The following is a 19,771-nucleotide window of genomic DNA, read 5'->3' on the forward strand; positions in this document are numbered from 1 at the left end:
AGAAAATTGAACTCTCTTTGTATATATATGAAGGCATCAAAAAGTGCATAAGATTGCTCAGGTTCTGGAGAGTAAATGTGTAAGCAAAATTAATGGTGTAAGTGTGCATGACATCCTGCACTTCAAATATTCACATCTGACCATCATGTTCACTTAGTTCAGAGATAAGCTCCATATGCACTTCAAATATTCACATCTGACCGTCATGTTCACTTTGTTCAGAGATATGCTCCGTATATTTTCAGTCAACAACTTGGAAATGTGCTTTTGTTGTTTTCATAATCAACAAAGTGCAACAGGCAAGTAACGTTCAGCTGTCACTGTCTATTTATTTGTTTGACAAGAATTTTGAATCATATTATTTCTTACTTTTAGCCATGTGTTTCCATTTTTTAGAACATAAGAAAATAAATATTTTCCAGCTTTTTAGCACAAAAAAATTCACTCCTTGACCATCATTTAATGTTTCACATAATTTATAGGGAAATCAATAACAAATTAAATAATTTAACGAGCAGAAATGTCAAAATCACATGGAAAGTTACAATTCATGTACAAAAGTAATGACCAGGATTAGAAATTGGAATTACAAATAAACACAAAATATAAGAGAATATTTTTACTACAATATTAGGCACAAGAGTGATTTTGCGGATCATGTATTGAAGAATAATAAATTAATACATTCTTCCAATCATAAAAATATATAAAATAAACCTTGTTAATTATACCAGGGAAAATGTGAAAACAATGAAATACATTCACAAAAAAATTAGAGACAAAATTACTCTTGCTCTACACAGGTTAAGAAAGGTTCTCAAAATCTGGTATGAAATCTTCTAAGTATGTACTTTGCAAAAATCTACAATAGATTTTCGTTGAGGTCCCTTGCATATTTTGCTATGTCGTCTGAGCATCCCCCTATTAAGAAATATTTTATTACACACAGCGCAGCCAAAAGACCTTTCAATTTAAAATCTACCATCAACATGAACAGTACGTTTATGTCTGCTCAGAGAAGATTTTCTAGAAAACTTTATACCACATGTTTCACATTCAAAGGGCTTTTCAATAATTTTGTTTGAAGGCTTGCATATTTTTAAGTGATTTTGAAGAAGGAATTTACGATTGAATGCTCTCTTACATAAGTCACACGCAAATGGTCTTTCCTTAGTATGAATCCTTTTATGTATCTTCAGATAGCTTTTATAATAAAATGTCTTTCCACATTCTTTACACAAACAACGATTTTCACCTGTGTGACTTTTCATGTGAAGCTTTAGTGCCGAGTTTGAATGAAATGACTTCTCACATACACATTTGAACAATTTGCTTCTTTCAGTATGCGTCTTCTCGTGTTCTCGCAACACAGACTTCCTTGTAAAATTTCTTCCACATACACTGCAAGGGTACAGTACATTGCCTGTGTGCCTGTTCATATGATGAGGCAAATACTCTTTATTTAAAAAACTTGCTCCACAAGTATCACAGGAATATCTTTCCCTTGAATCAGAATGTATTTCTAAATGTCTGGAAAGTGCAATCTTACTGTGAAAACTTTTCCCACAAACATTACAAAAAAGACTATCTGTACAATGAACAATTTCACGGTGTGACTTTAAGCATGCAGAAGTTTTGAAAGAGAAACCACATACATCACACGCATAATCTCTTGTACAAGCATGCACACTATTTTTGTGATAGTTGAGCTTCCAATTGTCAAAGAATAATTTGTTACACTCAGTGCATTTGTATGTACCTACTTTTTTCAAATGAACTCTATCCATGTGTCGTTTTCTGTCACAAGGTAGGAAGAACCATTTATTGCAAAGGGAACATGAATAAGGCTTCACTTTCGTGTGATAGCGCATGTGCATCTGCACACATGCTTTTCTTCTAAATACCTTTTGGCACACACTGCAGTGAAATGGCTTGTCACTTGAGTGTGTAATAAGATGGGATCTCAGGGAACATTTGCTCTTACAAGTTTTGCCACAAATGCCACATATACAAGGCCTATGCGTAAAACATGGAGGATGACTCTTCAAATATTTGCGGTTAACAAATGACTTCAGGCAAACTGGGCAAGTGTGTTTCTTCACCCCAGTGTGCCTCCATTGGTGACTATCACACGAACTCTTTGAGGTGAATGATTTTCCACACACTGAGCATGAATATGGTTTGATATTTAAATGAGTTAACAAGTGACTTTCCAGACCAAACTTGTATCTGAATTTATTTTTGCATATGGTACACGAAAAGGGCTTCTCATCTGTGTGAATCATCATATGTCTTCTGCATGCCTTTTTAGTGGTGAAAGTTCTATCACACAAGCTGCATCTGAGAGGGTCGCCGGTGCAGTTGGTTGTTGCTTCATACAGAGAGTAGGATTCTGGTACAAAGTTCTCATCATTTGAGCATGAGATGTAATTGGAGAGAATTTTTTTCCAATCATCTTCTTTGCTGAGCCCAAGTTCCTTTTTAAAATCTTCACTCTCATTCATGAAGTTCCTAAATTTGAGAAAAAAAGGGAAAAATGACTCAATGTCTACAATGTAAAACATATATGTGTTAAAAGTTTTGTAAAGTACATTTTTACACTTATAAACTTTAAACTTTGGAGTTTAAATAAACATTGACTAAATACAGGATGGTGCGGAGCCGACTGACACATTTGAAAGTTTAATATACAGTGTGTCCGAAAAGTCACGCAACCCGGTGTTTACGACCGTATAACGGAATAGCGAAACGGAATGAGAAGAAACGCTTTCTGCCAAGAGAATGCCCTGTATATTGGGAAAATTTAGAGAGACAAACATATGTAAGAACATGCATATTTTAATAACAAATAAGCAAAGTGTTGCCAAAGGCGGAAAAAAAAATATTTGCAAATCGTGTATATTGATGCACAGAACTCACTGAGGTAAATTATTGCAACATTTCACAATACCAACGAACAATTTGGATGGCCATCTAATGAATTTGACAGAAAAATAACTTTGACGAAGTTTCAAAAACATTGCAGAAGGGAATAAATGGGCTGTTCCAAAAATCGATGTTTTCACAATATTACGCAGGACACTGGCAACACTGTTGCTGTCACGTGTCACTAACAGACGTGTTTCACCTCAGGCTATCACACTAGGGCACTTTTAAAGACAAAGGAGAAAGTTGGTTATTCTCGAACATATGCAATAAATTACATACACCTTGCAACCCTGAAATGTGGGTATCCCTAAATGCTTCTCTTACGCAAGAATATGACGATGTTCGGATATATTCTTTAACAATAAACACTCTTTCCTGTGTAGAATATGGCATTTTAAAAACACACACACGACCTCAGCATAAGTAGACACAAAGTAGACACAATCTGGAATGCCGTTCGCTGCAAACAGCAACCACCTAAGGCACAGAAAACATAACAATTGATACACGTTCTTCTGAACACACATTTCAGGGTTGCAAGGTGTATGTAATTTATTGCATATGTTCGAGAATAACCAACTTTCTCCTTTGTCTTTAAAAGTGCCCTAGTGTGATAGCCTGAGGTGAAACACATCTGTTAGTGACACGTGACAGCAACAGTGTTGCCAGTGTCCTGCGTAATATTGTGAAAACATCGATTTTTGGAACAGCCCATTTATTCCCTTCTGCAATGTTTTTGAAACTTCGTCAAAGTTATTTTTCTGTCAAATTCATTAGATGGCCATCAAAATTGTTCGATGGTATTGTGAAATGTTGCAATAATTTACCTCAGTGAGTTCTGTGCATCAATATACACGATTTGCAAATATTTTTTTTCCGCCTTTGGCAACACTTTGCTTATTTGTTATTAAAATATGCATGTTCTTACATATGTTTGTCTCTCTAAATTTTCCCAATATACAGGGCATTCTCTTGGCAGAAAGCGTTTCTTCTCATTCCGTTTCGCTATTCCGTTATACGGTCGTAAACACCGGGTTGCGTGACTTTTCGGACACTCTGTATTATGCATGTGCGATAGTTTGAAGTGGATTGCGGGGGAAATGAGAAGAGGATAGGATGCCATTTCATATGAAGACAGCAACAGTCATAATGGATCGTTGGAGCGTTGAACTTCGCGTTTTCTGTGTTCGTAGTTATTACGAAATGAAGTCAGTGGTTAAAGTGCAGCGATTGTTCAGAAAACAATTCATTGTTAGCTGACATGGTAATACAGTCTCGGAATATCATATTGGCTTGGGTGAAGACATTTGAAGAAACTGGCAGTGTATTGGATGTGACACATGGAGCTCCAACAACAGTGCGTACGTCCGAGAACTTGCAGAGAGTGAACGTAGTCCACAATGCTCGGCACGCGAGCAGTCTCTGGGGATTCTTGAAAGACCTTGTGTTCAGAAGGCATATCACGACTCTTCAACAATTGAAAGAAGCCATCGTTGAGGAAGTAACTGCTATTGATGAGGAACTACGGAAATAACTTCCAGAGACGTCTGCAACAATGCATTGATGCCAAAGGAGGCCACCTGTCTGATGTAATTTTGAAAAAATGAAATTGTAAGTTGTTAGTAATAAAATTGCATACTTCAATGTACCATTACATACGGGTTTCCTTATTCTCCTTCCTTTCTTTCATCATCTATGAACATATCAAATCTGTCAGTCGGCTCTGCGCCACCCTGTATAAGACTGAGTGAACTGAAAGTGAGCTAACCTTCCCCTGGAATGAATGGTTTTGTCCAGTCCCATGACATGAGGTGGAAAGACTTGAGCCACCCCTGAAATTTCGTTATTAGGAAAGGCACGACGACTCTGGAGTTCGTGCATGTTAAACACCAGCAGGGTGGATAAAAAACATAATTGTTATTTGAAAAATAATTTTTGATGATTTTTTTCATTTAAATCGATTTTCTTGATCTTTTTTTAGAAAACATTTAAAATTGATTGTAATGTTTTCAGCACCATACAGAGATATATTTATTTTATAGAAAGGCTTTTTCTAGTAAATGGCCCTGCAAAATATTTGAAAAGTTTGATTAAAGAAAATAAAAAAAGAACATGAAAATCTACATTTTTCTGTTTCAGATGCTGCATATATGAACCTATTATGTAAATGTTTGGAGTGTGTTAATGAAACTGTAATAAAACAAACATAATTTCAGTAACTTTCCTTCCAGTGAAAATAAAATAGGCATTCCATGATAAAGTGACCTTAAACCTCAATTATTAAAATAAAATGCAGAGTTGTAAATCTATTCTATCTTGCGAGTCAACAATCTAAAATTCCTAGCAAAGAAATGAAATTTTACACAATTTAATTTTACTTTAATTGAAAAGATTTGTCGTTTATGAAATGTGCCTCCGACAAGACAATAAATTCTCCAATTAGAGATGTGAGAGCAATTGATCTATCACTGTTAGACTCTGTATACCTAAGTGAACATCACCAATTGCTTACTGTAATCTTCAGTCAGTTGTCTTTTGTGAAATGCACAGTGAAGTAGCTGTGTTTTGTACTCTCAAAGTGATGCTCTTAATGTGACTAAATTGAAATTAATTGTTATTATTAAACTAATGTTTGGTCTGTGGTTGATAAAACTGGTTGTTTAATTTACTATGAATATTATGTATGTATATTTTTTTGATATTAAGACCTTGTGTTTGTATCCTATACTACAATGTAAACACAAATATATATTTTTGAAATTGGATTACCAGATATTGAAAGTAATAAATATTACAAATTTCAATATTATTTGTAGTCCAAAAATTATAAAATAGATTAATACGAAGACTTCATCATCAACCAGACAACTTAAGTTATGGTTTTTAAGTTGGAAGTCAACAAATTTAGCAAATTTTGCAAACATCACAATACAAAAAAATTATTTCCATAGGAAGCCATTGCTGTCCCATTATGTAACTTTGTACACAAATAGTCAATGATGGCTTCAAAACATTTTTTTCAAAAATATACAAAATGGTGTTTTTGAGATTATTTTTTAAAAAACTTTTTTTTCGAGTTTCTTAAAAATTACAAAATTCAAATACCACAGTCATGTTGCATTTCAAATTAAAGCTCATTAGAAGCAGAAGAGAATGACACCAATTTGAGCTCTATGTCAAATAGTTTTTTATCTACATCTGTTTAGATTTCAAAATGTCGTCAAATTTTGAGATTTTTCCTTTTTGAAAGTCAATACCTCAAAAAACCAAGAGCAGAAAAATCTGAAATTTGGCAGTTTTTGTCTTCTTGATAGGTACAATGTAAAAACAAAATATCTAAAAAATCTGAATCCTAAAGGTTCAAAAATAATTTTTATCGGTTGATTTGATATGGAATGACCCTTATATAGTAGGGCGACTTTTCCAAGAAAATGTGCCTAGAAATGAACGTGGTACCACCACAAGCGGCAACACTATTTTTCTGAAAGAGGTCATCATGGAGAGCTAAAAAAGTGATGTTGCCAACTTCACAACTTGGGACGGTGTCCGCCATATTGGATTCAAAATGGCGGCAAGTCAAATACACTTAGCTTACTATTTCTCACGATAGAAACATTACTATGCTACACAGATTTGCAAAACTGGTGCCATTCGAAAGAGAAAGAAAGCTCCAAAAAAGTATAAAATTACCATCAAACTAAGTTTTCTTGTTATGCCTTAAATATAGACACAAAGAAACTTTCAAATACATATATTATTCTCATGGTATATCAATCAGATCGAAAATATGGTTATGATAGAAAGTAAAGTACAGTTTCTCATAATTATTTTGAAAGTTGTTTGAGAATGTTATATTTCTTAGTTCCGAAATTATGAATTAAAACCAATCTGTCGACGTTCTATTATAATGCAGATTTTACACCTGGCATTTCACTCTCTCCAGTTCACTTTACCAAGATATAATGAAGAAGACACACAACCTTCATGTACATTTGAAAACATATTTCATTCACAATGATTTAAAGTTTTTGAGATGATATAACTCTAAATTGATGTGTGAGGGTTGTTTAAAAAGTAGTTACCAATCCAGTAGGGCATTATAAGAACAAGGCACGTGATAAGTTCTTGGTTGCAAACACCTACTAAAAATGTTTCATAAAATACCAAAGGTCTGCTTTACGATTATATGAGGCTTGAATGGTCTACACAATAGGCAAATAAATAAAATTGAAACCTATTTTCCTCTCTGAATGGAAGAATTACCTCTGCAAGCCAACAGCAACATTTCAATTTCACTCAAATAACACTTATCCAGTTTTTAAAATGATGAATTTAATTTCCGAAATTGAAGTTAAACAAGTTACAATATGAAGCCTTGAGAATTCAGAAATCATATGTGCCTTTGGAAGAAACGCTAAAATGTTTGAAAATTACATTGAGCTACAATAATTGAAACTTCATGTAATAAACTTTTCATTCTATTTCGTGTTTTACGTTGCATTAAATTATTCCATTTTCTTGAATATATTTTCTTCATTGCAGGTATTATGGTTAAATTGTAATGACAGAACTGCAACAGAAACGAATCTAGGGGGATCTCATTCCTGTAATAAAATTGAAACCATTTGAATTATTTAACTTATTTACAGCCGTTGTTCCAATGGATGTGGCAAATGAAATTCTTAACGCACCGAGCAAAGGCCGGAAAATCACAAACACCATATTAGAGCATCGTCGAGACCGTAATGCTGATGCTGGTTTGTATGACAGAATACCAAATTTCAACCAAAAGACTTTCTGGGATATAAAGTCAACGGATTTGCTCTTCTAGCCTGATGGATCACTTCTGCTTGGTTACAAATCATCTCTTTCATATATATGTATTGGACAACATATTATTGGCTGCATAACTACTGAGAATTTTAAAAAAAAAAGTTCCAAACATTGTGGATGATACGACTCTTGATCAGAGGATTGGAAAACCAAAAGCAGCACAATATTTAGGAGAACTAGCAGAATGTTTTATAGAGAAAGTTTTTCTCATTTTAATCCGTCATGTAACAAAGTTGATGTTTTCGATCAGTAGGTTTCACAAACAAACAATAAAGTCATGCACAAGTGCAACAAGATGCGGCAAAGCTATATCTATTTGCAGAATTATTAATGCTGGAACAATTTCATGGCACTTGTCATGAACAAAGAGAGTCTAGCAAATTTCTGAGCTGAGGAAACTCAAATTATCATGAAAACAACTGAGAAGCAACCAAAAACTAATGGTTGTATGGTTTTCATTAGGAAATGCTTAAAAGAAAACTTCCAAGAAGTAAGCATTGCTGAACTTCATTCGCAACAAAAAGACGCAGACACACGAGAATAATACTGAACGGGAAGCTTTGGTTTGGTTTGAGTTGGTATTTTAAGTCCACTTTATACACAGTAAGGCTAATCAGGACTTTACCTACAGTTTAAAGTGGGATCCAAACCACTGTGCCAAGTGCCTCCACCGGATATCAAACCTGGGACCCCTCGATTACAAGGCAACGATGCTACCACTGCGCCATCGGGGAGGCCCTGAACGGGAAGCATTCACTTGATCATAGTTACACTTCACTTGTGCTTTGTTGTGGCATTACCGATGTCTTATCTTCTATGGTATAATCTAGCTCTTGTAGAATGGAGTATTATTGAGCAATACTAAAGTATAACACCCATTCATAAGATTGGAACAGATCTGGCTGAATAATATTGTTAATCATTATTAGGATTCCATCCTGCACAGTAGTTGTGCGGTCTAAGGCATCATGCTTTGGGCCCCAGCTACGAGACGAGTCTCCTGGGGGAAGCGTAACAACATTTCTCCTGAGATTTCAGCCTTTGTGTTGCACCGATGGCCACCCACCATCGTGAGGAATTTGGGGAGCTACGAATGTGTAGCGTAACCCGGTCATGAAAACCTACAATGACGACTGGGGATACATCGTGCTGACCACATGTCATCCCTTAACTGGTTGGATGATCTGAGGTGGGAGTGCGGTTTGCAGTCTGTAGGTAGTCCCTGCCCCCCACAAGATGTAGGCCAGTTCCACGAAATAAACAATAATACTTACATTTTATTGGAAGTACTTGTTCATTCTATTTGAAATATATATTTATAAGCAATAGCTTTCCAAGATTACTTCTTTTGCAGTTTAGGAAACCATATCTTTATCTCTGAGAAGTATGGATTGATTGTAATACCTCTCATGATAAACTTTTTAGAACATCTACCTTCAAAGTGTTATTACTGTCCGCCATATTCATTTCAACAAAGAAGTCATATCAGAAAATATCCTGAGTGTGTGCATATTCCATATCCACTTGCTGTAGCTATATACGTAGTACCTTACTTAACTTCGCAATAGAAAATTCATAACTTTACTTTTTGAACACCCCTCACACATCAATTTAGAGTAAGATCATCTCAAAAGCTTTAAATCGTTGCAAATGAAATATGTTTTCAAATGTACATGAAGGTTATGTGTCTTCTTCGTTATATCTTGGTAAAGTGAACTGGAGAATCTGAAATGCCAGGTGTAAAATCTGCATTATAATACAACATCGACAAATATGTTTTGATTCATAACTTCGGAACTAAGAAATATAACTATCTCAAACAACTTTCAAAATAATTATGAGAAACTGTACTTTACTTTCTATCATAACCATATTTTCGATCTGATTGATATTTACCATGATATGAAACAAAATATAATTTCAAGAGCGAGAATAATATATGTATTTGAAAGTTTCTTTGTGTCTATATTTAAGGGATAACAAGAAAACTTAGTTTGATCGTAATTTTATACTTTGTTGGAGCTTTCTTTCTCTTTCGAATGGCACCAGTTTTGCAAATCTGTGTAGCATAGTAATGTTTCTATCGTGAGAAATAGTAAGCTAAGTGTACATGACTTGCCGCCATTTTGAACCCAATATGGCGGCCACTGTCCCAGGTTGCAAAGTTAGCAACATCACTTTTTTAGCTCTCCATGATGACCTCTTTTGAGAAAAATAGTGTTGCCGCTTGTGGCGGTGACGTTTCCACAATGTAACAAGTTTTGGCCAGTTTGTCACCCTACTAATATGTTAAAGGAAGAAGAACAGTACTTACTGGAATATTGCATTTGACCACTTTCGCCCACAAAAAATTGATCAAATCTCCCAAGCTCGAATATATACAATATCAAATATCATTTCAATGGGACAATAATCGTACAAATATATGTGCAAAAATCCATCCTGGTAGTTTCTATACATAATCATCTATTCATTTTTGTATGTTGTTATGTATTGGTAAGATAGGCTAAATTACATTTTAATATGGAGATTACTATGTTCACTTTAGTTTCAATTTCACTGCATTTTTCACTTCACGATCCATATTTGAAAGTCCACTACCACCTGCAAGTTACGGTTATATGGGAACGAGTGTATACCAATTGTTTGCCTGTTCAAGCAATATTCACTTGAGCAATGAAACAGTCAATTCTGTAAGTGATCTAGCATCATCCGTGCAAACTATTAGACATTTGAGCAAAAAGGCCTCGATGCAGCATACTAGTACTTACATTTCCAAAAAAAAATAATAAATAAATAAAGGAACCTGAAATGTCTTCTACCTTCAATTTTTCCTTCATTTTATGACAATATTCTTAAAATATTTATCTTAATTTTTTACCTAAGATCAGGCAAAGTTACTTGCACATGGCAACATGTAAATTGTGTATGTGCACCTGTGATGGGCAGCAATAAAGTTATTACACTTTCTTAAAAATAGTGAATAAAAGATCAAAATTTCAGTACAAAAACTGTGTGCATGATAGGATCAAAAGTGGTATATAAAATAGCATTTTGGTGTTAAAATATCAAATATAATATTAAATTTGATTTTAAAACTTTACTTAATTACAAAAAATTAACATCCCTTTCTAATAGCACATTTATGCAGCTATCAGAATATTAAGGTTATTCCTGTGTAGAGGAGTCCATTTTTCCTTCTGTAATTTTTACAGTAGAAGTAATCGATTTTCTGTGATTTTGTCTAACAGGACAATTCAGTCTTCTGAAAGTATTGTGTCGGTAACTAAAATCTAAAATTTGCATTTAAGAGTTAATTTCATATCGTTCATGACAAAACCAAGTAGGAAAATAAACTTCACAACTTTCAAAAACATGACAAATGAACATTATAGCGTGTTATTTCATATTTTGTGTTTCAGTCAAACATTAAATATGCTTGCGTCTATGCATTACCATGGCAAGGTAAATGTTTTGCTTTGTGTTGTATACATTCAGTCTTTATGATCTTGGTTTATAGATGCGAAGGAACATCAGATATTGACTGGCTGAAGGATGGTTATGACAATTGGAAAGCAGCAAGTCCCCTCTCTTATTTACAGATGAGACGTCTACTTCAATGTTCCCACATATCTTGTTAACAGAGATGGAGGGGGTGGGGAATCCCCTAGTGAAGAAAATTGGGATAAAGCATCCCCCTTCACCTGCTTCATTATCTCCATGTTGAACCATACAAGCACCTTTCCAAACATATTTTTATGTAAATTATTAACAAAATTACTATTAGAAATGAAAATATAAAATAACACCTATCCCCAAACTTACCAAGTAGACATTGAACACCCTATTCCATACAACAATGGAGGCTTTAAGCCTTTATAATCTGTACTGTATGCATCTTCTCCACTGTAGCAAAAGCCTCTCTCTCTATTTAACTTGGCAACAAGCTATGGAAGCTGTACATACTCTTGCTGTGCCCTTGAGCTTTCAGAGGAAGGGAATGACAAGCCTTCCCTATATCTGTGTTAGGTAGCCAGAAAGGGGGAAGGACATTTGCAAATTCCCATAAGAAGCCTACTCCTAAGAAATCAGGTTTCAAATTCTGAAGCACTATCATTTTATAGAAATAAACAATTTTATGCACATTTTTCTATTTTTCCTGAAACATAATTTTCATACGTAGCTCTCTAACGTAATGTTTAACACATGTATGTTAGTATATTTGGAATGGAACACATTAATTAATACTCTATTGGTACTGGTCAATATAGGCATACAGGTGCATAGCTTTATTGGCAACATTACTTCTGGTAGTGCAATGAATATACAAATAAACACAAAATATAAAAGAATGCTTTTATTACAATATTGAGTATGTGGAAGATTTGCAATACAGTTACACAGTTTGTCGAGTTTGCATAATGAATAAGAATAAATTTATATCTGTTCCAAATCATTAAAAAGATATTAATATGCTTCACAAATACTAAATACATTTTTCTTAAGCAAGAGCCAAACTGTAAATGAATACAAAGTACTAGCTGGTCAATTACTTGATTATTATTTGATTCCAGCAGTAATTACATTTTATTACAGACAGGAACCAAACATGAACAGTCACATTTTATGGACTTGCATTGCCAAGTTCATATGTTGTTGTCTCTAGAACAGAGACAATTCCGAAGGCACACAAATTCCATTCACATCTTGTAATTACATTAATTGAAATGTTAGCAACAAGCCCTGGAAAGTAAAAGCTAACCCAATAAAACTATTTTTGCTATGAATAGAAAAGATGTAAAAGAAAGCAACAACATAAAATGTTAAACTTGTACCTTGCAAACATCTATATAAGTCCCCCTATTCAAGCCCTTTGCACATTCTGGTATGTCGAATGAGACTACAGACTGATTCCACATCAAATCACCCAGACCATCCAACCCTCCGATTCAGATATTCTTGAAACTTGGTGTATTTGTTAATACTAATGTTTCTTCTCTAGACCTCATAGTTACTGAGAAACAGGAGGCTACAGATTGCATGCATTGATCATTGCCGAGGCCATAGTGATGGCCCCCAGTGCTTAACAAAAAAAAAAGTTATTTCTCTGGGTCAAATCGACATTATTTTTTTTTCTAAAGTTCATAGATGTATGTGTATTCCATTTAAAAAGTTGTCACCAAGATTCCTTTGCACTGAGAGTTAGAAAAAAATATTGTATTGTAAATAATGTTGATTTTTTGCATCAACGTCTGACGTCACTGAAATTGCATTATCACTACAAGGCACTGCAGTTATCAAGCCATTTTTTTTAAAACTGAAGCTTAAACTATGTTCTAAAAGCCTATAAAATAAAATTAGTGGCATTCTCACTGCTTCTATTAATAAATCTTCATTAAAACAAATTTTATGTCATTTTTATGGGTTATTCCATGCAAAATCATCACCAAAAAATGACCTTTTCAACCCATTTCAGATTTTCATGAAATTTGGTAGGATGGTAGAAGACATGAAGTAACTCACATATGTAAAACTTTAGCCTTCAGTGATCCACAGTATTCATACAGCAGCGTTGCCAACCTTATAACAAATGTAACATTTAAGTGCTTTACAAGAATAAATAAAACAATTCATAACCTTGCTTCCAATTACGGTATAACTTTCATCTTTGGCTTGTTTTCAAGCTAAGGGAGCATAGTTTTCATAAAAAATGTATTTATATGAAAATATTGAAATTTTCACGTCAAGGTCACATCATGTTTATTGGCAACATTACTTCTGGTAGTGCAATGAATATACAAATAAACACAAAATATAAAAGAATACTTTTATTACAATATTGAGTATGTGGAAGATTTGCAATACAGTTACACAGTTCGTCGAGTTTGCATAATGAATAAGAATAAATTTATATCTGTTCCAAATCATTAAAATATATTAATATGCTTCACAAATACTAAATACATTTTTCTTAAGGAAGAGCCAAACTGTAAAACATATCTATGTTCAATTTTGTGGGGAAAATGTATGTTACACAGTTAAATGCAATCTCTGTTGGTGTGTGTTTCATATTTGGATGACTTTGGGAACAGGAATATTTTTTTTTTCTTTTGGTGATTATTTGGCATGGAATAACCCATATAAATGTATATAAAATTTGTTTTAATGAAGATTTATTAATAGAAGCAGTGAGAAATTTTATTTTATAGCATTTTAGAACATACTTTAAGCTTCAATTATAAAAAATGGTTTGATAACTGCAGTGCCTTTTAGTGATAAAGCAATTTTAGTGTAGTCAGACGTTGACACAAAAAATCAACATTATTTACAATACAACATTTTTTTCTGACTCTCAGTGCAAAGGAATCTTGATGACAACTTTTAAAATGGAATACACATATATCTATGAACTTTAGAAAAAAATTCAATGTCGATTTGACCCAGAAAAATAACTTTTTCTGTTAAGGCGATCTCCTGACCCGGCGAAGGTCGGAGCATTTTCCATGTAAGCTTATGGGGGCTATTTTGGTCATGATTATCTCGAGAACCAGTCGACAAAAAAATTTCAAATTTTAACTGAATACTGAGAAAGGATGTTTCTAAAGAACCACTGACTAATAGTTTCATTTTCTGCATCAACGTTCCGAAAATTAATTAATTCATTTTACTCTATTTTCACTTTTCTTGACAGGGCAACCTTGCAGAGCTCGCCCAGTCAGTCCTTCACTGACCCTCTTTCACGACTAATGAGCCAGGAGGAGAGGGGAGGGAGACCCAAGTAAAGCTCAACAGATGTGTTAAGAGCTGCATAAACCAGTTTCGGGTGTATACTGTATATCCGGGGAGGAAAGCTCTGTGAAGATTGAACTGGGTATTTTTTAAATTATACGGCTAGATTGAAAATGGACAGAAGAAAGTGTTCAGGAATAGAATCAGCACAGATACATATTCAGTTAGACTGGAGTATGAAATTTCTCGAAGTACCTGCATGGCAAAAGTTGGCTGTAAAGCATTGCTGTTCTCAATGAGAGGTTGAGGGCGACATATTCTCCAGTATCTCGGATGTCAAGAAGAGAAATTAATTACATAATGTGCATTTCAAAAATATTTCGGCAATGGAACAAAATATTGATATTCTGTGATGACAAAAAAGTAAAATATCTGTTTTATCAATCACTGGTGTACACAGAGGGGGAACTGAGGGGCTACAGCCCCTCCTGAAATTTTGAGACAATCAAATAAACCGCAGGTTAAATAGTTTATTAATATCTGGATAATGAATTTCTAACAATTGCCCAGATCAGCCTCCCCCACCCCCATGGCCAAAAGCACTCACCCCCAGATCAAGCCATAATTCCCATGAAGTATTAGGACCTTCCCAATGGCGCAGTGGTAGCATCGTTGCCTTTTAATCAAGGGGTCCTGTGTTTGATGCCTAGTGGAGGCACACAGTGGTTCGGATCCCACTTTAAACTGTAGGTCCAGTCCCTATTAGCCTTACTGTGCATAAAGTGACTTAAAACACCAAATCAACCAACCATAAAGTATTTTATTATGACACTCATTACTGAAGGTAATTTTTTTAGCTTTACTGAACAATTTACTTGATCTGGCCCTTCTCCAAATTACTCCTTCTCTTCTTGTAGCAGACTAAATATGGTGCACCCAGTGTGGTATTTGCAGAGGGAATTCCTCCCCTCTGGATACTTGTGTCCCCTATCTCTACTTGATAAATTTTATCCCTTGCGGGAATGATATTGTGGGGAGGAACAATAAATTATTGGCAATTTAGTTACTTTTTCCAAACTTCTCCATTCAATTGCAACATTTTCTGTCACAACTGGAATCTCCATTCGGATAACTCAGATGTGGCCAAAAGTTGCTCTATTCCTAGAACTGTCAAACAAGTGGCCAGGTTCAAAGACCACCTCCCTTCTTCCCTTTTCTTTGTCCATGTAATTTGGCAGGGAAATGCATGGTCTGTATTTGTATGAGTGGAACAATAGTGCATGATAGTAGCCTACATACAATTTTTGACGCGAGCACGATAGCGCTTCACAAAGTCATTTTTTTAAAGATCAGTGTGCTTCTTTTTAGAATAATGAGCTCGATTTCTTTGTGGAGCTAGCATGTGAGTGGAAAAAGTTAGCATTACGAGTTCCAGACTCTGCAATATCAGGCATCTGCCTTAGCCGGTGGCGAAGAAGGCTGTGTTGATCAAAGGAAAGGATGGGTTCTGAAAATTTGCAAGAGCATCTACACAAGAAGGCAGGAGTATTAAAGCGGTGAGTTCCTTTTGATTGTTGGTTGCCCATGAAAAATCTAACAAATGGAAAATTACATGGGCATGGTTTCATGTATCTAGTGATGAAGGGAATCTTTCAACATCACTGAATCAAAACACATGGATGACTTTGAAGGTGGTAAGTATCCTTTGTTGGAATTTTTTTTCGGTTTCAGCATGCATTGCCAAGTTAGTAGTTTTGTAATTTTGCACAAAGCTAAACACCTTTATAAAATATCATGACTAAAACTACAGAAGAATTGATATTGAATTCATTATCTTGATCAGTTCTATAACAACAATTGATCATGAAATTACGAACACATTGATGAGCATTAGATATACAGTATTGGTAATTGCTACTGTCTTGTATTCAAGGAGTCCCAGACTAATTAAGTGTAACTTCGCCTAACAAGCTAATGCAAATTGTGTTAAGCTACTGACCTGAGAAGCAAGTTAATGAGAAATTTTTATGATTTTGCAAATGTAATCATAATTTAGCAATGTAGTCTTGGGCGCAATTTTTATAGGGTATAAAACTTTTTGATTCTGCCCACTCCTCCCAACAAAAGTTATGCCCACATTCAATTCAGATCCCCAAAAGTTAGATCTCAGACTAGATGTCTAGGGGTGGGTGTCAAAATCTCACTTTGAAAACTCTAGGCCCAGTCCCAATTAGCTGTTCTGATCAAAAAGTGGACTTGGCCTTTTCTTTCTGTCAAGATACAAATTTTAATCGGCAATTTTTCAGAAATGATTAAAAATATGTTTTGTTCAAAGCTCTTTTTTTAAGGTTGAGTGACATAAAATGAAGTGTGGAGTGACTCCATTTAAAATTTGAAATTGTTGAGATACCCTTCTCAAAGAAGGAGAAAGGAAACACTCAAAATTCAAAATTTTCACTAACTTAGTAGCATCTTCGGTGTGAGACGAAGAAGATGGAAGTTGGGGCCTGCAGAGTTGCCATGTCCCCATCAAGGAAGAAGCCGTGCATAGAACAAAAAAAAAACCTGTTTCGTCACCAGGCTCATCGAAAACTGTGAGTGGGTGGGATGGGTGGGGGTGGTTGGTGTGGACGGTGACAGTGAAGTCCAGGTTGTGTGTGGAGGAGTGGTGGTTATTGATGTGGAGGTTGATGGTCGTTGATGTTTCCCCCAGGTAAAAATCACCACAGATGTTGCAGGTAAGGATGTAGATCAGGTTTGAGGCATGGCAGGTCCCTTTGGGATGGAGGGTAAATTTGCCAGTGGCCCTGTGCACTTGGAGGGTGTGAGAGGTAATGAGGATGGGGCAGGTTTTGCACCTATAGCAGATTGCATTTGTGGGTGGGGGGAAGGGTGGTTGTGTGGTGAAGGAGTGTTGTGGACCAGGATGTTTTGGAGGTTGGGGGGGGGGGGGGTTGAAAACCACTCTGGGCTTGTCGGGAAATATGTTTTTGGGTTCAGGATCACTGTGGAGAATGGGGAGAAGAGAGTGTAGTGTGTGAATGATTTTGTTGAGGTGGGGATGATATTGGGTGATGAGTGCAGGTGGGTTGGTGGCAGCAGGTTTCTTGGTGGTAATGGTGTGTGAGGCAACTCGCGATATTTGTTTGGTGACCAGGATGGAGGGATATCCATGGTTGACCAGGGCCTGGTGTAGGCGGAGGTTATAATTCTGGCGGAAGGTGGGTGAAGTGTTTGAATGGCTTTTTTGGTGTGGAACGGGTGGGAGCTGGAGAAGTGTAGGTATTGCATGCAATCCGGGGCGGTCCAGTCCCCGGTGATCAAGGTGGAAACCTAACGGTGCCACACGAAGCCTTGATCGTGACCTCGACGTGGCCATTTTAAGAAGTGGAGCCTGGCCACTGATAATCCTGCCTGGCAACTTTGTATATACTAGAGGTCCTTGTGACAGACGGATGCGGTGGAGCCTAGGCCACCTAGAATAATCCTCCAAGGCAACCATTTAGACACGCTACCCTGAAGACGGAGGCAGATGCAGCCTCCGAAACGTTGGTAAATCTCTTTTAAATAACAGTGGTTAAAAGTAAAAAAAAAACTAGAACAAATTTTATTAGTTTCCCAACCAGATATTGCTTTGGTTTCAGTTTTAAGTCAACTTTATGCATGGAAGGTTAATCGAGACTGAACCTACAGTTTATTAAAGTGAGATCCGAACCAGAATGTGCCTCCACTGGGTAACGAACCCGGGACACCTTGATTACAAAATGTCCACGTAACCACTATGCAATTGGGAAGACCTTTCCAACCAAGCATATACTTGGACCCAAATTATGAGAAAAATTAGCATCTTCAAAGAGCTTTAGCTCAATGCGGAAACCAGTAACAGAACTCAAATATTTTCTGCTGAAACTTTGTATGTACATGTTTCCTCTAAAAAAAATATAGCTCTGATATTTCATTGCTTATCTACTTAAAAAAATATCCTATACATTGATTTCCCTTCAAAACTGAATATCAGTCCGTTTGACCATAAATTTCAACCATTTGCATTAGATGTGGAGAAAAAAGATAGGGAACATAAAATGTAGCCTGAAATGTACTGAAAACAATGTTTTTTACCCCAGATTTCTATAATTTTTCTTAGCTGAGCTATCATAATTCTCCCAACTGTCTGCATAGGCCAAAAATATTGCAAGTCATGAAACAAAAATGGCCGCCATTTTCAAACGAAGTTTAGTTTTAGAAAAATAATGCCTGTTTTGAACTACCCTTGTACAGGGGTTACAATGATAAAAAATGAAAAATTTTAAAAATGGTGCTGAACCATTTCATACGGATTGACCCTGAAATTTTTGGCAATTTCCAAAAAATGTAAAATTTTCATTAGAAGGAATACAAAAACCAAAAATTTTATTTTTTGTAGAGAAAGAGCATGTCTTTGCAATTATTTTCAACATCAAAATTTGTTGGTTCCATCATACCCACATGTTGAAAATTCAAGTTTTCGTAACCTATTTTTCCCACCACAAAAATTAGGCTACAAATCCATTAGTGTTTTTATAGGCACTTGTAAAACTTTTTGAGTGCTGATGTATTTTTTTCTGAAATCCTCCTTACTTTATTAAACTTTGTGTAAAATTTCAAAGAGATCTGATGATTGCTTAAGGAGAAAATAAATAAAATGTAAGGAAGGGTATCTTGTGTCGAGGTGACAGACAACACTGATTTCATGACATTTCAAAGTGCTGTAAAATAAAAACAGTTTGAGATAGAGTGAAAATAATTTAGGGGGTTTCTTTCAACCATAAAGGAAAAGTGTATACCAAATTTCATCGAAATCGGAGTTGGTGGGTGTCAAATCTTAGTTTTTTGCGTTGATTTGATGTGGAATGACCCTTAAATGTTTATTGCTCAAATTATCGTTAGTATGTGATGATGTGGTATTTATTGTTTAGACCAATCACTGAAAATGTCCGGATATTGACTTACCGGCATGTACATATCTAGTAGTATTGGTTGAAATGGGAATTACGATTGTGTTTTGTCTTTACATAAAAGTTTAAAAGAGTGATGATGTGAATTGATCGTGTCAAGAGTAGCATATTTCCTTTTTCACTGATCTGAACGAAAATGCCACTAACACGTGAGGAACGGATTGCCATCATATTGATGTCAGGGGAGAGAAGTATGCGTGACATTGCCGCAGCCTTCAATAACCGCAATCATGCAAGACAACTGGTGTCATATGTGGCCATCAGCCAGTTGCTGGCAAAGTTTCAAG

The 19,771-nt window shown here is 35.5% G+C and overlaps 1 protein-coding gene across 3 annotated transcripts in view; it reads right to left on the reverse strand.

The window, feature by feature from the left end:
• Positions 1–657: 657 nt before the first annotated feature.
• The window catches only part of LOC146002789 (uncharacterized), a 53,656-nt gene continuing 34,542 nt past the window's right edge, over positions 658–19,771 (reverse strand). For 2 of the 3 annotated variants that reach the window (XM_083140723.1, XM_083140724.1), the window contains exon 4: positions 658–2,511. In XM_083140723.1, the coding sequence (XP_082996849.1) occupies positions 972–2,511 (1,540 nt within the window). In that variant the 3' untranslated portion in view covers positions 658–971. Of the gene's footprint in view, positions 2,512–12,110; positions 12,505–19,771 lie in introns of those variants that run through there. The other variant, XM_083140728.1, reaches the window with a different exon arrangement.

The sequence above is a fragment of the Lepisma saccharinum genome, chromosome 19 (genome assembly GCF_977018435.1).
Source record: "Lepisma saccharinum chromosome 19, izLepSacc3.1, whole genome shotgun sequence".
Classification (NCBI taxonomy): Eukaryota; Metazoa; Arthropoda; class Insecta; order Zygentoma; family Lepismatidae; genus Lepisma; species Lepisma saccharinum.